This window comes from Arachis hypogaea, chromosome 13 (genome assembly GCF_003086295.3).
Source record: "Arachis hypogaea cultivar Tifrunner chromosome 13, arahy.Tifrunner.gnm2.J5K5, whole genome shotgun sequence".
Classification (NCBI taxonomy): Eukaryota; Viridiplantae; Streptophyta; class Magnoliopsida; order Fabales; family Fabaceae; genus Arachis; species Arachis hypogaea.
The window spans coordinates 5,587,256-5,606,355 of NC_092048.1; the positions used below are offsets into that span (position 1 = coordinate 5,587,256).

The 19,100-nt window shown below is 31.7% G+C and overlaps 2 protein-coding genes across 4 annotated transcripts; one reads left to right on the forward strand and one right to left on the reverse strand.

The window, feature by feature from the left end:
• Positions 1–10,358: 10,358 nt before the first annotated feature.
• On the forward strand, positions 10,359–13,984 carry LOC112736723 (serine/threonine-protein kinase BSK5). 2 transcript variants are annotated; one of them, XM_025786289.3, is made up of 10 exons: positions 10,359–10,747; positions 10,892–11,112; positions 11,212–11,347; positions 11,537–11,670; positions 11,756–11,861; positions 11,992–12,077; positions 12,270–12,458; positions 12,557–12,721; positions 13,017–13,130; positions 13,436–13,984. In XM_025786289.3, exons 1-10 carry the CDS (start codon positions 10,666–10,668, stop codon positions 13,676–13,678), a joined length of 1,476 nt encoding a protein of 491 aa, XP_025642074.1. In that variant the 5' UTR covers positions 10,359–10,665; the 3' UTR covers positions 13,679–13,984. The 2 variants fall into 2 exon arrangements, with proteins under 2 accessions (XP_025642074.1, XP_029147221.1); XM_029291388.2 differs by having other exon boundaries at positions 10,385–10,747; positions 12,270–12,422.
• A 134-nt stretch (positions 13,985–14,118) lies between these two features.
• Positions 14,119–17,924, reverse strand: LOC112736722 (protein DETOXIFICATION 42-like). Of its 2 annotated transcripts, none has more exons than XM_025786287.3 (13): positions 17,721–17,924; positions 17,516–17,637; positions 17,044–17,253; positions 16,668–16,852; positions 16,436–16,571; positions 16,255–16,351; positions 16,035–16,135; positions 15,765–15,928; positions 15,593–15,664; positions 15,381–15,497; positions 15,197–15,292; positions 14,917–15,032; positions 14,119–14,809 (listed from the first exon to the last, which is right to left on the reverse strand). In XM_025786287.3, the coding sequence occupies exons 1-13, from the start codon at positions 17,771–17,773 to the stop codon at positions 14,767–14,769; spliced, it is 1,512 nt and encodes a 503-aa protein (XP_025642072.1). In that variant the 5' UTR covers positions 17,774–17,924; the 3' UTR covers positions 14,119–14,766. The 2 variants fall into 2 exon arrangements, with proteins under 2 accessions (XP_025642072.1, XP_025642073.1); XM_025786288.3 differs by having other exon boundaries at positions 14,289–14,809; positions 16,436–16,544.
• Between the last annotated feature and the right edge of the window lie 1,176 nt (positions 17,925–19,100).

Below are 19,100 nucleotides of genomic sequence, written 5' to 3' on the forward strand. Positions count from 1 at the left end.
TAACAATATCTTCTGGAAGACATATCTCAAATTCACCATCCATATTGTCACCTATTAGACCATCACTAACTTTCAATAACTACTCACCAAATTGTTCTGTCTCATCTTGATCTGAAGCAGTCGTCCCTACAGAGAGTCTCATATTTTTTGTTAGTTTGAGCATCTGACAAAATTTCCAAAGATAAGACGAATTCACGGTTGAATGAACGATATCTTGTCTTGATCCTTGTGAAATGACAGGAAGAATTTGTCTAAAGTCTCCACCTACTTTTTCTCCAAAAGGCAAATCTTTATTATATGTTAGAGAAAACCTCATGATATCACCCAAGCATTTATCAAGCACTTTATAGCAGTACCTATTAACCATTGGAGCCTCATCCCAAATTATAAGTTTGGCTTTCAACAACAGCATTGCTTGAGAGGAACTAGGTTTGATGTTACATACAGAATTCTCAGTTATATTCAGCGGTATTTTGAATCTTGAGTGTCCTGTTCTTCCATTGGGAAGAAGTAAAGATGCAATACCACTTGAAGTAACGTTTAACACAATATCACCCCTTGAGCGAATCTCAGCAGACATAAGGTTCCAGAGAAATGTTTTTCCAGTACCCCATGACCATATACAAAGAAAAAACCCCTTCATCACAATACATAGCTGTAACAATTTTATTAAATGCATATTTCTGCTCAGGTGTTGTGATGGCTAACATGTCTGAGGCATTTTTCTTTAAATCATCCCTGTTAAAGTTTAGTTATTCTCTAATAACCCATTTCGGTTAACAAAGAACTATCAACTTCAGTTGCTAAAGGCATAGGAGGATAGTCTTTCAAATTTTTACCATAGGAATGTAAGATCTTGTTTATATCCATTAAGCACAACTACTTAATCTCATCATATGACATGGTTAACTCTGCATATTATACGATACTGTAAAAATTCAATCAAACTAAAAATGATCAATAATGAAGAACTTTTATAATTGCAATTAATAAAAACTCACCCCTCATGTTCATCACGGTTCTTTGTCAATACAAAATATCATCTGAGAGTTCATGCCAACATCTATTCCAGACATGTTCTGGTCTTGAGATATTGTTGGATGTTAATAGAATGACAAATAACCTCCTAACATATGATTCTGAGGCCCATGAGCTTGCTTCTTTAATTGCATCCATGAATTCTCTGTCATCTTGCAAGAGTTCAAGGGCGAAGCATGAATCTCTATACGTGGCATAAATTGTTCCTCCTATTGTTCTTATATCTCGAAAATTCATACATCCTCTTTGAGTATTCAAGAGAAGTCGTTAGTAATATTCTTTGGTATTTGCTGCAAAAAACTTGGTTAAAATCTCACTTTTAAGTTGCTAAATGGATTAGGCTACGCAATTTCAATTATTATGTAGCTACATATCCGCATAAGATTAATTTTTCTAAAAAATATAAAATAATTCTAAAATTGTATAATCTATAGATTGTAACTGCTGAAAGTTATTTGAATATTTATTTTTTAGTGTAGATAAATCGAATAAAATGGACGTGAGATACATGCTGTTAAGATTTTAAATTTAAATTATCAAATAAATAAGATCAAAATTGAATATAAACTCATCATTACCTGCAGGTACATGAGTCAACCTTCCTACCTGCAGGTACATGAGTCAACCTTCCAATTGCGAAGCCTTGCTTTCGAAGAAACCACTTTAAAACATCGTCCTTCCAAACAAACTTGGTTGAAAACTCAGCATAAGTCAGACTTCGAGCATAGGGATCTGACATATTCGCCGCCATCCATCCCAAAAATATGGACTTATGAGATATTTCTCTTTTGACGATATCATTCACATTAGAAGTTTCACTATAAACCACAGGTTGCTCATCCTCCAAATAGAATGGAAGTCTAATCATAAATGGTTCTTTCTCTTGAATTTCATATCCAAATAAACACCAGACTGCCTCACATTACTTATAATTTTGCTTCCACGATATGTAGTATCACACTCTAAAATTTAAAAAAAAATATTACTATTATAGATAATATCACACCATAAAATTTTAAAATTAAAAATACCTATTGAATCGCATCCCTCAAAAATTCTTTACTCTTGCAAATTGAAAAATAACTACCGCTAGCTGTTGCTCACCCGCTGTCATAAGACCCTTAATTCGGTCCACCATCTCTCCAAGAACAATAATATTAAGCTTTAAACCGTAGAAAAATATAAATTATTTAGAAAATAAAAAATTGCTTATATAAACATATTAAGTGCTGAGTAAGAGCATTGAAAAAACGTACCCGTCATTATCAATATGAATGACTAACATGTCAATAAATTTGCCATCCTTCACATATTTTCTCTCGTCCTCTACACCGGTCATAACTCCAGCAACGTCTAAAATAAATATCAAACAGAAGATTGTGCACAAATCACCTATCTTAGTGATATTTTGTCATAAAAAAAATCAACTTATGTACTTGCCATAAATCATACACTTACCAACTAAAAAAAGGATGTTGAGGAGAGTATTCCATAATTTTTCTAAAATGGACCAAGTTAATATCATATAACGGTATTGCATCACTGAAAAATGGTACGACAGTAGTTTTTTTTTTTTTGAAAAAATAATAAAAAATGATGTGATGTTATGTGGTACAACCCACAATTGTTGCTAACTCCAAAATATGTAAAAATATACACAGCTCTTTCCGATATCAATGATTCGAACACAAATATTAGATCCTGACCTACAGAAGCATGCACAGTTGTTCCCTATTTTTTCACAAAGTAAAATATTTTATTATTCACTTTCTACACACAGTACCAATAAGGTCCAACTAAATAAACAAATAAAATTTATATAAAATATTTCTTTCAACAAAAATAATTGAATAAATTAAAAATATGATTTTGTTCCAAAATATTAAGTATTAAGTATTAACTAACGGATTTATATTCACCCAAAAGAAAGAATATACATATAATGGATTCAACTATTTAATACTTTAATGTATACTATCATTATATTTTACACAAAAATTTAATTATATATTAACACAATAATTAAAATATTAAATTTAAAATGATTAATTTTATTATTTAATGACTTTCACTTGAGTATAAAATTTGTGTACTTGACTTTTTTTCACGCAACTCATATGAAAAATTGGTTGAGAAGCCTTTTGATTTATTTTTTTTAACCATAGGTAATAAAAAGAAAAAATTTGTGATGACAATCATGCATGAGAATTAAGTGTTATTTAGAAGAGGGTTAAGATTAACGACAAACATGCATATGCGTTAGTCATGCTCTTATTATGTTTCTCTCTTTTTCCCCTCTATATGCATCTTTGTTTAATGTAATTGATTTAGTCTAGAATTTTGAATGTTAAATCAGTGGAGGCTATACTACTTGGTTCCCAACAGTCAACACTACCTGAGAATGCTTGGTACAAATTTTTCTAATATAAACCTCTCTTGTTAGTTGTCACCCATATGGGAAGAGAAAATTTAAGTCTTTAAGATGAGAATAATAAACAAAGAAGTAAGAAATAATATGATTCTCAATTATGTTGTGATGTGCATATTATTTCTTATCAAAGATATACATTATGATTTTTGTAGGATGTGAAAGCAAGAGTGACTCAAACTTTGATGTTTTTGGTTGGCATAAACTCTTATATTCATTCTGCGTTATTTAGTGATTATGTATCTTAGCATTAGTGCATGTCTTTGCAAGTTAAAATTTATAATTTTATATAACTGTCTATGAAAATCTTGCTAAAAGTCCCCCAACCTCTTTCTTTATTGGCCGAATACAACATGAGCTATATATTAAATATGTTTTTGACTGCAGAATCATTTTTTATGATAAAAAGCTTATGTTTTCTTATAGGAAAACACAGAACTGGGTTTTGTTCTTGTCCTGTTTTTAAATGAATAGTCCTAAAAAAAAAAAGAAAAAACTGCTGAGGTTGAAATTATGACAATTATGAGGGTGAGAATCATACAAATGTGGGACTAAGTGTATGAAAACAGAGAAATAATTGTGTGTATAAATAAAATTAGAAGTACCTGTTCATTTATCAACACCATTTCAATGGAGCTAATGAATTTTGGGTCTTTGAATCTCGGTAAAGACCAAAGTCTGATTACTCTGACATGAATCTTCCAACATTCTTTTGGCGGTGCAATCATCTCCAACAAATCATATCGCCTAACCATTTTTTCTCTAGTGAAAAAATAAGAGCAAACGTAAATTCTAGCAAGTGCGTATGGTAAGATTGTAGGACCACACCTCTTAGGCTTTTATAGCAACTAAGAAGATGTATATTTTCGGATAAATCATTTTAAAATTGGAGTGCATCAAAAATCACATATCCTCCGTAATCCAAAAGAAGAAAAAATTTGTTTTGATGTTTTAAAAAATGAAAAAAAAAAATTGAGTTAAAAATAAAACACTTATTCTACATTATAAATACTGGCAAATCAAAATGTACTGAATAAAAAAAGGGTATGAAAATAAGATCTGAATCCATGTCTTCCTTGCAGCAACTCACCTCCATCAGTTACAGATAGGGAACGTCCCGATGTGACGACGATCTGAACGACAACAACATTAGTGAAAGTCTCCTCTTGCCGGTCCGCTATCTAACCTCTCTAGTCACATTAGCATCTCCGATCGTCGTCGACCTCCTCGCCGGCACAACTCCGTCATCATCATGTCGCCGTATGAGCAACTAGTTTTTTCGTCTTTGTCGTTCTGAAGTTGCCAGTGCCAAGCCGCCGTTCTCCATTGCTGGCGTATATGCTTGCTTGCTGGGAGAGAGAAGACCCAAAAAGACTAAAAGAGGACTTTGGGTGCGGGTTGAAATTAATTGTATGAGATCCGGATATATTTTTTATCTGTCCAGCTTAGAATCGGGATTAGTCTCCGTAGGCCCATTTTTTGTTAAGATACAATGAAGGCAAGCAAGCCAACATAGTGTGGGTCCTACTTTTTTATTCCCTTTTTATCACCATTCACAAGTTCTATGCTTTGTTTGATTGTTGTATAAATTATTGATTTACATTGGGTCGCCTAGGAAATTAATTTATTTTGCTTACGTTTTAGAATTAGTTTAATTAATAATTTATTATATAAAATTATTTTATGTTTTTAATAAATCAAATCTAATGATATTAGTTAATAATACATAGAATAATTTTGTTTAAAATGAAGAAAATTTTGCCTTATATTACTTTTGCTTAAGGGAATATAAAACTTAAAACTTAACAATTCACAGAATATAAAAGACTAAGGAAATGAAGTGATTTATAAATTATCTTTAATTTATATATAATATAATTAAATTTAATGAATTTAATTAGAATAAACAACAAATTATTTATTTTATTTCAGATTTTATAAATGAATAAACCTATTAACTAATATAAGGAATTATAATTAATGTAGTAAAACTAATCAAGTATTATATACTATAATAAATTACACTAATATTTAAATATCTAATCAAATCAATTAGCTGGTATAATTAAGTCATACTAAAACACTTAAAAACACACCGTTCTTAATTAAATATTATCTATACTATATAAACCACATTTAAATTTATTTTTTCGTGCTATATAATTTAAAGTAATTTATAATATATTTGATTGAATATTATAATATAAAATAATTTATAAATTAACGTTAATTCATATATAATATATAATTAAATTTAGTAAATTTAATTAAAATAAACAATAATTTATTTATTTTATTTTAGACTTCATAAATAAAAAAATCAATTCACTAATATAATGAATTACAATTAATGTAGTATAATTAGTTAAATAATTTAAATTATAATAAATTATATTGATATTTAAATATCTAATTAAATCAATTAGTTGATATAATTAAGTTATTCTAATAAATAGTATTGAATGTGTTAAAATAATTAAATTAGGAAGGAGGGCATGCCACGTTAGGTAATGTTAGATAAACAAAAAAATAGTTAAAATTTATCTTATTTAGCATTAATTAATTATCGCAATAATTAATAAATACTAAATAAGGTAAGTTATGGCTATTTTGGTTGATTTTCTTACTAAACATTTCCGATAGAATATATAGATAGATTTTATCATCATTTAATTTAAGGGAATATAATATCATTTTCATAGTGATTCCACTCCTAATTCAGCCTTCTCCTTCCATCATCAATACACTGCAACCACCACCCCCAGCCATCGGCATCACCATCATGATTTTTTTATTCTGCTAATCACCATTACTGACGTTGATCAAAATCACGCAACCCGAAATTGAGCAACTCAAGCTCGCACCTTGAAGCACGTTGAGGCTCCCGCGTTTCCTTCTATCGAAAACCAAACTCGAATTGAGGTCGCAGGAGGTACTGCCGGAGGCTGAGGTGGCACCGGGAGAGTGTAATCCCCGTGGAGCTAGTCAATAATGGAGAAATCATGGTGTAAGGAAGAAGAGATGATGAAGCAAAATCAAGAAAGGGAAAAAAGACAAGGTAAAGTATAGTATGAAAGTGATGAGCGTGAGCCATTAAAAAGGAGCTAAACTCATCACAAATGTAGTCATTTTATGAAACAACTGTGAAATTGGTTTCCTGGACGGTAGAAAATTTGGTGAATTCAATTGAGGAATCAGAAAAAAACTTAGCGCAGAAGAGAGAAAACAGTGTATGTGTCTCTGTATATTAGGGATGAGAAGGTTTAATTGGTGGTGGTGATGATGGTAACGGTGATTAAAAGAAGAAAAAAATCATGATGGTGGTGCTGGTGGCTGACAGTAGTGGCTGTAGTGTTGATGATCACGGAAGGAGAATGTGATGTAATCATGAAGACGATATTATGTTAAGAAATGTATTTGTACACTAAAATTAGTCACTAAAATCAGCTATTAATGTGTTTGTATATAAATACATGTGTGATTTAATTTATTTTTAATATGTATTTATATTCCAACATATATTTTATACTGGTAGCTAACTTTAGTGGCTAATTTTAGTATACATATAGGGTTATATAAGAACAAAATTGGTAAAATAGTGTTGATTTATAGTTCACTATTATAAAATTGATTATTATAAAATTAATATTAGGAATAAATTAAAATTTACTTTAAATATTAAAAATTAAATTAAATTAAACTAAATTAAACGTTAAAAATATTTTTAAAAAATTTTAAAAATATTAGACACAAAATATATTTTATTTGAGTTTTGTTATTATGTCTCAAAAAGTATAAATTAACCATATTATAAAAGAAATATTTTAATGTTATTTATTATTTTTATACATTAAAAATATAAAAGAATTTATTTTTATAATAAATAATATTAATTTTTTTTTATAATATATTTAACCTATACTTTTATAACTAGAACATAGAATAGCAAAACTCATTTTATCCTAATATTTTTAACAAGGTGACAAATGTTAACACCGGGGAAAAAAATCTTTAGGTACCTGTAGTATCTCAGGGAAAGGTACTACCTATTTATTAACGCAGTCACTCAAAAATTCATCTCTGCACTAAATTTGATCATAGCATAGTACTTAATAACATGTAACGGGTATTGCTTCTTAAATTTTGCTCCATTTTTACTAATGCTTACCTTTAATATCATTAGCGATAGTGATTTTTATTTTGGGCAGTACAATTGACAGCGATTTTTGTACTATGTATGCCTTGCTCAATCAAATTTTGTAAATTGACAAAACTAAATTATTGAATATTAATAATTTATGGCTGTACAACCAACAATCCTCAATTATTCTTTGGGAAAAAAAAATGACAGAGAGGGACAACAGGTGGCAAAAGTCATACGAGGGAAAAGGAAAAGCATGGCATGTCTCGGTAAATTATGGAACCCAAAACACAAGGCATTTCTTTATAACTAAAATATTGGAGCATAAAGTAAAATAAACTAAAATGGTTACTTTATTATATACGCTTTTTTGTTACACAACAATTGAATAATATATTTTGATTGATAAATGGATTTTGTTAATGAGCATTCTAATAAACATTTTTTTAAAGTATTTAAAAAAATAAAAAGTTTTATTTCTTTTATGTACCTAATGTTATTAAGACAGGTTTGAACGTAGACTCATGATATATGCCATAATAAAGTACGTCTTAATTTAATGATAAATTTAGTAATCTTTTTACAGAAAAAAATAAAATTATTTTGAATGAATACAAATAAATAATACTATATGTTTGAATTTTGTTTGGCCAATTGTTAGAAGAAAAAGTTAATTTTCTAATTATACGTTGTTGCCTATAATTACTTGTTAGAAATATTTAAGAATTAACTTCTTCCGACCAATAAATTATCAACTTTTTCGTAGCAAAAAAAGATTATATTTGAATATTTTTATTAATTTATTGTTGGGAATTGATTTCTCAACTAATAAATATTGTATTTTTTTTTCTTTCTCTATTGTCTTATAGTATTAGTGTGGAATATTGGCTACGAAGTCATTAATTTCCTTTGCGAAGGCTACAGAGTCATTTTTGGTTTTTTAATTTGTTGTAACCTTTTTTTGTTTTGTTTTGTGAAAAGAAGTAAAATTCTTCTTTTGCTTTTGAAGTTAAAAATTATTGTTAATGGCTAAAGTAATAATAAGTGATGGCATATGCAAAGTTTACCTTGATTAATTATAATTATCAAACATGTAATTTGATAAGCTTAAAAGAAATAAATTGATAAGGTAATGATTTGGATAATTAGATAGTCATTGTAATTTTTAATTTGGTCAAAATTAGATAAATTAATTTAGTTATAATTTTTTACTTAGTCAAATAATAAGTAGTTATCTAATTATGTATTGAAAATAAATAGTACATAATGATAAGATTAAGTTTATATTTAATTTTTTATGAATTTGTCATATAATTTGATAAAGTTGATAAAATTGTACAGGATCACAATTTAATAAAATTAAATTGATCAATTTAATACCATAACAACTTTAAATGGTGCTTTGTTCGTCTCGTATTATTACTTTTAAACATCTATATATAAATGGTTAAAGCATTTTTTTTTGGTGACTAAATGGTTAAAGCATTTGATAATGTATGTTAAGTTTTGTAAGAAATTAAATAGTGAGTGAAAATTAAGAAAGAAAACAGTAAAGTTTTTATATGTCTAATATCTTTATATGAGTGTTTTTCATAATATATGAGAATATTATAAATTTTTTTAATATATTTTGAGAAATTATAATTTTAATATTTAGTTATATTATTTTTATTATTATTTAATTCTTTTTAGTTATATTAATTTTTTGTTCACAAATTTTAATTGAATTATTTTATCTTATTAACTTTGATACCTAACATATTTTTCATTAATTTATCACGTATTAAAATTCATATAAAATTCAGATAATATGTTTGTTTATTTATAAAGAGGTGCAAATTGGGCTATTATAAATATTTACAACTTTGGATAACATTAAAGCTAATAAGAATGAATTCAGATATTTGTAAATGTGTAATATAAGCTATTATAAATATTTTCAAATTCATAAGAATGGATTTGAATAGCATTGAAGAAGGTCTGTTGAGTGTAGTAATTGATGCTCATACAGAGAATATATTGCAGGTAATTGGTGATGATAATTATTGAGAGTTAGTGATTATAATTACTTAATTAGTAAAGAGAATGATGGTAATCATAGTTATTTCCAAAAGCATTATGAACATAATTAGTATGATAATGTTAAAAAGATAAAAAAAATAATAAGAATTTCTCTTGTTTAATATTTATTAATTGTTATAAGACAAATTTTAATTGTTTTTGACTTTTTTTTTCAAATATTTTCTATTGATATCTATACAAGAATGCTTTGAGCTTACATGCTAAAATTATAGCAATAATATTTTAGGCTGCGTTTGTTTGTAAAAAAAGAGTAAGATAAGACATTGAGAAAAAGATATAAAGACATAAAATTTTGTGTTTATGTATTTTATTTGATGATAAATTAGAATAAATTATAAAAATTTAATAAAAATAATAAAAAAATAAAAAATAAATTATGTCCCGTATCTCATTGTTCTATCCCTCAAAACAAAGGCAGATTAGAGACAATGAAAAATGTGAATGTACATTACCGAATTGTAAAATATAGTTTGTCAATTGCTGGTATTAATTCGTATATAATATAAAGATTTAAAATGATTTTCTTTTTACTTAAACTTAAATTAAAATGAGTATTTTAAAAGAGAAAGCAAAGAGTGCAGAGTGCAGTAGTGTGTAGTGTCTGAGCAAAAGTGTAGAAGAGAAGGAAAAAGAAGGAATGATGAAGAGAAGAAGTGACTGATATCATTCGTTCGAAGCTAACACCAAAAAAAACCAAGCTTTCCCTTTGGATCCCAAAAAAGTAATCCTTTTTCCCACACCCCACTTTCTCTCTTCCCAAACACACCCCATTTTCATTTCATTTTCTTTTTTTCTTTTTGCCCCCTCTCTACTCTCTCTACCCCTTCATAAAACGTGACAAGCACAAAACACACAGAGAGCTTCAGAGAAAGAGATAGCTCCTCACATTTTCTTTTCTTCTTCTGCTGCTTCTTTTGTTTTTCTTTTTTATTTTTTTCCTAAGCAGCATTGTGTTTTTTTTTTTGTTTTTTCACCAATGGGAGCTCGTTGCTCTAAATTCTCTCTCTGTTGGTGGCCTTCACACATCAAATCAAACCTTCACGACTTATCTGATAATGGTGACCCTTTTCATTTTCATTTTATTTTTATGTAACTTTAGTTGTCACTTTCTACCATCACAAGTAGAATAAGAAAAGAAGCTAATTTGAGCTTAAAGTTGAGGTTTTTAATATGGATTCATATCTCTCTCTGTGTGTATGCAGATGACGGGGGCAAGAATGAGAAGGATCAATGGGTTGGATTCAATGAGTACACGTGGGATCAGCTTAAGGTTGCAACTTCAGGTTTCTCACCAGAGAACATTGTCTCAGAACATGGAGAGAAAGCTCCCAATGTTGTTTACAAAGGAAGGCTTGAAGATGATAGGTTGGTTGCTGTGAAGCGCTTCAACAAATCAGCTTGGCCTGATTCGAGACAATTTCTAGTTAGTGTCTTGCTTCTTCTTTTGATTTTGACTTTTTGGAATGTGTTGAGTTTGTGTGTGTAGCTTTATGTTTCTTTGTTTATTTGGAGTGGTTTTTAGGAGGAAGCAAGAGCAGTGGGGCAGTTAAGGAATGAAAGATTAGCTAACTTGGTTGGATGCTGCTGTGAAGGAGAAGAGAGGTTGCTTGTTGCAGAGTTCATGCCACATGAAACTCTCTCCAAACATCTCTTCCACTGTGAGTTTCCATTTGTTGGTTTATGTGCCTTGCTATCAAAAGGAGTAAAGATCTAATTTTGTTGTCATTATTGATTGAACTGTATTTTGCCCTGTCTTTACCATGTTCATTTTACTTATTTATTTGTGAAGTATTTGTTCCCTTTATGTGATCCGTTGATTGTGGGATATGTGTGAACTTCTCTGGCAGGGGAGACACAGCCCATGAAATGGGCAATGAGGTTGAGGGTGGCATTGTATTTGGCACAAGCATTGGATTACTGCAGCAGTCGAGGAAGAGCATTGTATCATGATCTTAATGCTTATAGAATCTTGTTTGATGAGGTACTTTAGCTTTTAAAGCCATGTTTTGTGCTTCCTTTTGTTTGGTTTTGTGGACCATATCTTATATTGTTGCAATGGTGGACAGGATGCCAACCCCAGGCTCTCTTGTTTTGGACTCATGAAAAACAGTAGAGACGGCCGAAGCTATAGCACAAATTTAGCCTTCACTCCTCCGGAGTACTTGAGGACCGGTAATAAATAACTAATTCAACGACAAAAATCTTAGCCTTTAATTTGATATAGAACTGTTTTAGTAGTTAAAAGCATTACCACTTATTTCAATTTCTTCTACTGATCCAAAGCATGTTTGAAATTCGGCAGGAAGAATCACCCCTGAAAGTGTAGTATACAGTTTTGGCACACTTTTGCTTGATCTTCTGAGTGGAAAGCATATTCCACCCAGTCATGTAAACTCCCTCCTTGAACATTTATTCTCTTCTTTATAATTTAAGGTTGTATTTGTTCAGTGAGCCTTTGGCCTGTACAAACTGAACAAATGCTTGTACCTTAATAACATAAATGATGGTTTGGCTTAACATGATCAAATCATTGCTATATAACTCAGATTCAATAGGTAACATAATGCTTTTTATGTGCAGGCACTTGACCTTATACGCGGCAAAAATTTTTCCTTGCTGATGGACTCTTGTTTAGAAGGTCATTTTTCGAACGATGATGGAACTGAGATAGTGAGATTGGCTTCGCGTTGTCTACAATATGAACCTCGTGAGAGACCAAATGCAAAGTCACTTGTGACCGCTCTAACTCCTCTTCAGAAAGAAACTTCAGTATTCTCTATCTTTCACTCATTGACTTTCTTCATTGAAGACAGTTGGGAGCACCGGAACATATTTAGTATTTTGTTTATGGCTGTGGTATTTTGCAGGTACTGTCGTATGTTTTGATGGGCATACCAGATGGGAATGTATCATCAAAGGAAACAGTTTCTTTGACACCTTTTGGTGAAGCTTGTTCAAGAAGAGATCTCACTGCTATACATGAAATTTTGGATAAGGTGGGGTACAAGGATGATGAAGATGTTGCAAACGAGGTATCCTATTGTTCTCTAGATTTCCTTCTAATTTGGACCTTTCTTAAGAGAATTCTGTTATAGGCTACACTTACTTTTTTTGTCTATGGAGAATTTTATATTCTGCTTGTATGCTGGATGCCAAATGAGCTAGGACTAGTTTTTTTACCACTCAATTTTCCAATATTTCCAAGTGTAGACCTTTTGAGTTTCTCTCTTAAAAGTTTTTGTGTTGAATTTTATAACAAGATATTCCGATAACCTTCCGTAACCTTGTGTTATATTGGTATCTGTGCAACTTTATATTTTATCGCAGCTTTCCTTCCAAATGTGGACAAATCAAATACAGGAAACACTGAATTCTAAGAACCTTGGAGATACTGCTTTTCGTGCTAGAGACTTCTCCACAGCCATTGACTACTACACACAAGTAAGTTAGCTTGAAGTTCTTGGAAGAGAAGTCCATTGTAAATCACCAAAACAACATTCATACATTAACCAAAAAAAAAGAGAAAGAAAGGTGAAGTTTAAAGTTTAACGCTTTGGTATTACCTATAATCCTATGAAATTTTAAGTTGATGGACAGTTGAATATATCCATGTTTTGCAAGTTGCAATTAGAGGATTGAATTTCCAGAATAAGTCAATTATTCACAATGCATTATGTAACTATAGTACTATACTTTCTTTTGCCAGATATATGATTATGATTTCATGATGCTTATTTTATGTGTAGTTCATTGATGTTGGGACCATGGTATCGCCAACCGTGTATGCCAGGCGTTGCTTATGCTATCTTATGAATGACATGCCACAAGAGGCACTCGGAGATGCTATGCAAGCTCAATCAGTATCTCCCACATGGCCAACGGCATTCTATCTTCAAGCTGCTGCACTCTTCAGCCTTGGCATGGACAACGATGCACAGGAAAGTCTTAAAGACGGCACAATACTGGAAACCAGGAAGCATAGAAATTGAAACTGTATAGTCCTTTTTTTCTCTTGCTTTGATTTCCCTTCATTTTATCAAGCCAAATTTCATAGTTACTAGTGTAGTTACTCGTGTGACGCAAGAGATACTTAACAAGATCTGCATGCTAGGAAGTTTATATGACTAAAATATATGGTACATAAAGTGTATCTTTCCCTTAGCAGCTCCCTTAGGCTGAAAGACACTTGATGGCTATGGCTATGGCCTACATATGCTTGTTCTTTTTGGTCCAATCTTGTGAATCACAATTTGTTCAAGCTTCTTAATTCTTATAGATGTTAATTTTTCCGGTCAGCCTCCTGTACCGTTATTTATGATCATATTCACTTAACAAACTGCATGGTATTTTTTACCTCTTAATCTTTTTGAATTATTATTGGTTAATAATCAAAGGTAAGAAACACTTTGTTACAAAGAACCTGAGACAATAAAACCTTAACCATCAACATCTTGATATTATCAATGTCATTGTGCTGTACATTTGTACTCAGTATTTAGCTTTTTCAATAGGTCTCAGGCTTAGTTTTGATTGGGTTTTGGAGAAAATGACAAATTAAGCTTCTTTATATGTGTCATCAACAAAAAATGACAAACCATACTACAAGTAGAAGACACTCCCCCTGTCATTTCTTCCAACATTGCATGTTCCATGGAATCTTTCATTTTCACAATGTTCATCTAATCATTACTATTGTAAGATTGAGTGGTTACCAGTACATCCAAAGGTATATACATTAATTAAGAATCAACTCTTAATTATTTAAGCTCACTGGCTATTATAAAGCTCTATAATCTGATTGTGACTCTAATCCCGCTTAAGGATGCTGATTCATAGCCAGCAATTATTTTATGAAGAGTAAGAAATAGAGGCTCTATCATAATAATTCCCTCCCCCCACCCAAAAAGAGTTGCCAAACTTTTACCCCTTTTTTCTTCTGCACATTGTATTTGAAGTATAGGTAGATCATGTCAAACAATCAAACCAAGCACAATTTGGTAGAAGCCTATGAAAGTGGGGTCAAATAAATGAAGCTATGCCTTTGAATATGATTATGGTCATATGGTGACTAATACTCTCACTTCCTAAGGATCTTCCAAGGTCCTGATCCTGTTCCAATCCTGCATAAACATAATTCATTGATTGATTACCTTGAATTCAACATAGTAAGAACTAAACATGCCTTGGAAAAGTGATCGTTTAGGAAAAATCCAACTGAATTTCTTACCTCAAGAAGCCAGCAAATGCTCTAAGACCCATATAGATGGTCAAAGCAACCCAAATTCCTATGAATGATGCTGATAAAAATAGTAGGCAAATGATGCTGACAACTGCCACTATAAGCTGACAATGAAGATAATGATTAAGTAAATCAATTTCTATCCAGAAAAGAACAATCTTTAGCAAAGTTTGGATGCTAACTTTGCATCATCTAGAACTACTTAAGATTCATAAAATATGCAGTATATAATCCCTTATTGCACGAAGACATGGAAGAAAATACACACCAAAGAGAATGCTGAATATGCAAAGTCAGATGCACCAAAGTTGATACCATCAAATACAAATGCCAAAGCATTGATGGGTTGGGTGGCTGCAACAAACTGAGAGAAACAATCAAACATAAATATAAGTCTCACAAATTTAGGGTGCTGAAAAGATTAGATACCAATGTACAAGAAATAGACTTACAGGTATTCCAATTTTTATGAGGTGGAGGACATCAACATCTCTTGTAAATAGTTTAGCTCCAAAAGGAAGTCCTGCACCAAGAATGAATGCAAGAGCCAATCCCAGAACCAAACCCATCTGCAATATAATTGTTTGTTAGTCTTGCAGCTAATTTAATTGAGCAAAGATTAGGATCTTTTTTTTTTTCTTAAAAAAATAGAAATGTAAAGAACCTGTAATACTCGAGCTGCAGTCGCAGTGGCCTTGTCATAGTCCTTGGCAGCAAATGCGCCTGCAAGAATTGCCTGCAATCAACTTGATATTCTCAATAGAAGTTATGAACAAAAATAGATTGAAAGTAGGATGAAGTAAAAAATAGTGCATTATGTAAACAGAGGTATCAACCTGCCCAGCAACAGCAAGACCATCGGCAAGAAGAGATACTGCCAGCCAAATCTGCAGGCAGACTTGAAATGCAGCCATAGATTTTGATCCCTGGCGTGCAGCTAGTGAGGCGGCCAGAGTGACACAGAATGTTACAGCAGTTACTCTCATTAACAACAGAAAACCTGGATGACAAGAATGAAACAAAAAATAATCTCAATGCTGAAATGCTACTTAACCTATTTGGCTATTTCCCAGGGATAATCAACTTGAAATGCTAGTTAACCTTACCATTTTTGAGAAATCGATCAAACTGCAGATGCTTGATGCTGGGAGGCATAAGATCAACTTTTTGCATCAATTTCCACAGGAGTATTACAGAAATTAGGTACCTGCATTCACAGTTAATTTGAAAATAAGAGATGACTAAGAGGCAAAGAAGCAAAAGAAAAATAAGAGTTAACATTAGAGTATAGTTAGAGTATTCTAACTCCAATGAAATAAGACTTACTGAGATATAACATGAGCAATGGCTGCACCACTAACACCTAAGCGGAATACAAACATGAACAAAGGATCCAGTGCTATGTTGGTCAAATCTCCTGCCACTGGATCACATAAGAGAAAGGGTCATCAGAATTAGATGATATTAGGATATTGCAACACACAATTGATAAAATTTCAAGGCATACAAGTAGCATATAGAGGTGTTTTAGTGTCTTTAAATCCTCGGAAGACTCCCTGCATTGCTAACGAGAGAAGAACAGCCGGCGCGCCAAGAGATCTCAATGTCAGGTAGTTCTGTGCAGGTTTGAGCATGGGAGAGTCCTTCATGAAAAAAATTGTGTACAATATGTTAAACAAAATGCTAAAGCGCTGAAACTAAAATGATCATTCTGCAAATGTTTATAAGAAACCACTTACATAATTTACTCCCATGAAGTGCAATAAAGGTTTTGCTGCAAATATGAGGAATATTGCCTGGACAAGGCCAAGAATACCACCAATTACCAATGCTGATGATGCAGAAGGGATATGCCTTCTCTTATGCTCAACCTTAACTACATTTGAGTCCATATGGATCAAATCTGGTTTCTGAACATCTCCATCTGTTATTACCAAAAAAAGTGCCTCAATGCCTTGTTGTGCAAGCTACGAAGCACGGACACACCAACTAAGTGACGTGTCACTTGTCCATGTTTTAAGAATTTTTGGCAGAACATAGACAGTAGGAATATTCGAAGAAAACATGACTAAAAACCAAACCACCATGATTTAGATAAGAATGGGAGAATGTTACCTTTATCTGGTATAAGTTCATTGATTTCAGCTTTCAGAATGGAACCTTCTTCCAAGGATTCACTATCCTCTACCAGAGGGCTGGCTGCTGTAAGGGCATCTTCCTCAGCCACAAAAGAAGTAGTCACACTGACGAGTGGGAAAATTGCAATCCTCGATATTTGATTGAAGAGAGCTATGGATACTCCTACAGCAGCAAGCTCCACTGCACCTGTATGCATAAACCAACGATATTTAACAGTGGACACGTTATACAACATTCAAGTATATATCACTTAGCCCTTAGACTTCATTTGGTAACTGTCTTAAGACAGAAATACAAAAATATTGACAGACACAAACTTGTTTGGAGAAAGAGACAGATACATGGATATAAATAGAGACATGACCATTTTGTCTTATCTCTATCTCCTTTTTTATATTTTCTGCTATGAGACACTTAGCAAACTTGGAGTTAATGGTGGAACATATACCTATTCGGCCAATGAATGCTGTGTCAACCAGTGAAGCAATAGGATCAGCTGTCAAAGCCATAGCAGAAGGCACTGCAATTGACAATATTTCCCAACCAAGGTTGTCTGCTTTGAAAACAAGTCTGCAGTAAGAAGAAAATAAAATAAAAAGTCAAGAATTACACCTGTAGAAGAGAAACAATGAAGTAGCAATGAAAATAAGTACCTGGTGTCCCTAAATAAACTGCAAACTTGTGTTGAAATGAGTTTGTCAGCCATATTAAGGAAGCCAAATTAAGTTTTCTACTTATGAAACCAACATGAAGAGTTGTTGTTAATAGGGCCACTAAAATGATACTAGATACCAGAATTCAGACGCCAAAAATTTATATGTTCTCCATATATATATGATTTAATACTGGCCTAAAAATCAAAGAATAGTATCAATGATCAAGGAACAGTTATAACAAGTTGATAGAGCAGGTGGAGGCGTTTAGGAATTAATATAAGAGTGCCAACTGGTAAAAGAAAGAAAAAGAGGACAGTTTCCTATGACACTTTCAGAGGAAGTTCACCAGAAATTTCCCTTTAGAGTGGCATTTAACTAAGAGATAGAAGATTTTGAATGAAAAGGAAGAAAGAGACCCACCAAACTCTGATTCCAAATAAGACAAAGAAACTGCCTTGCAGATTCTTCTTCCTGAGTGAATTAAACAGCATTTTGCGGCACATGTTATGTCAATGTCATATAAATGCAAAGTGTTTTAGGTTTGGAAACTATGCGGAGCACATTCAGTGCCACCTTGAAATAATATCACTGCACATTATTAATGTGAAACAACTCCAAATGCAATTTTCTTCCCTCTCATCATCTGATAATAATTACATTGATTTTATTAAACTTGCACCATTGTGAACAACTATAGTATTAGGCCTAGTGGTAAGTGTTTGATCCAAGTATCCAACACATGGACTTGAACATGAATGGAAACATTTTGGAGTAAATGTATGTTAAGCAATTTGGGCTATCCTATACATATACAAATAGATTTATGCATGTGAAATGTGTGAGACTAAAATTAAAATCATCAACTATTGGACGCACTAAAAATATGTTTGTGTCACACTCAAGTTCCGTGCAAGATTCAAGAGAACAAGTGAACAACCTAAGTTACATGGTAGCTGAGACTTTAATTCAAGTAGTAATTCATATGCCTCTTAATATGCTGCATCCGGGTTCAAACCCTGACAAATGCGTCAAATATTGAATATGAACCCTTTAGTATGTGTGCAATGTGGGTGTGTTGTGTTGTAATATTTAGGATTGAGAGTTATCCAATTCATCTCACAAAAAAAAACCTAAGTTACATTGAAAAAATTCACTTGCTGCTTCGTCCTCACTAGCCGCTCCCATGATCCGAGGTGGCATTTGGCTTACGTTTGTATCTTAATATTTTATTCTTAATAACAATCTTGTCTCTTAGAGGAAAAAAATGTTGGTATTTGTTACACTTCTTGGTACGGTGATTAAGACTGAATCCCAAACTTTATCTAAATAAATGAATAACATTACTTTTCTAGTTACGTACTTCAATGTTGCAACAAA

What these genes read in the sequence shown, in the direction of transcription:
- LOC112736722 (XM_025786287.3), bottom strand. Translation starts at nt 17,773, where the DNA reads ATGGCTGACAAACTCATTTCAACACAAGTTTGCAGTTTATTTAGGGAC. An exon ending in AGCATTCATTGGCCGAATAG is followed by an intron (nt 17,254 to 17,515) that starts GTATATGTTCCA and finishes TTATGCATACAG; the next exon opens with GTGCAGTGGAGCTTGCTGCT. An exon ending in CTGCAGCTCGAGTATTACAG is followed by an intron (nt 15,498 to 15,592) that starts GTTCTTTACATT and finishes ATTATATTGCAG; the next exon opens with ATGGGTTTGGTTCTGGGATT.
- LOC112736723 (XM_025786289.3), top strand. Translation starts at nt 10,666, where the DNA reads ATGGGAGCTCGTTGCTCTAAATTCTCTCTCTGTTGGTGGCCTTCACAC. An exon ending in TCACGACTTATCTGATAATG is followed by an intron (nt 10,748 to 10,891) that starts GTGACCCTTTTC and finishes GTGTGTATGCAG; the next exon opens with ATGACGGGGGCAAGAATGAG. An exon ending in CTGATTCGAGACAATTTCTA is followed by an intron (nt 11,113 to 11,211) that starts GTTAGTGTCTTG and finishes AGTGGTTTTTAG; the next exon opens with GAGGAAGCAAGAGCAGTGGG.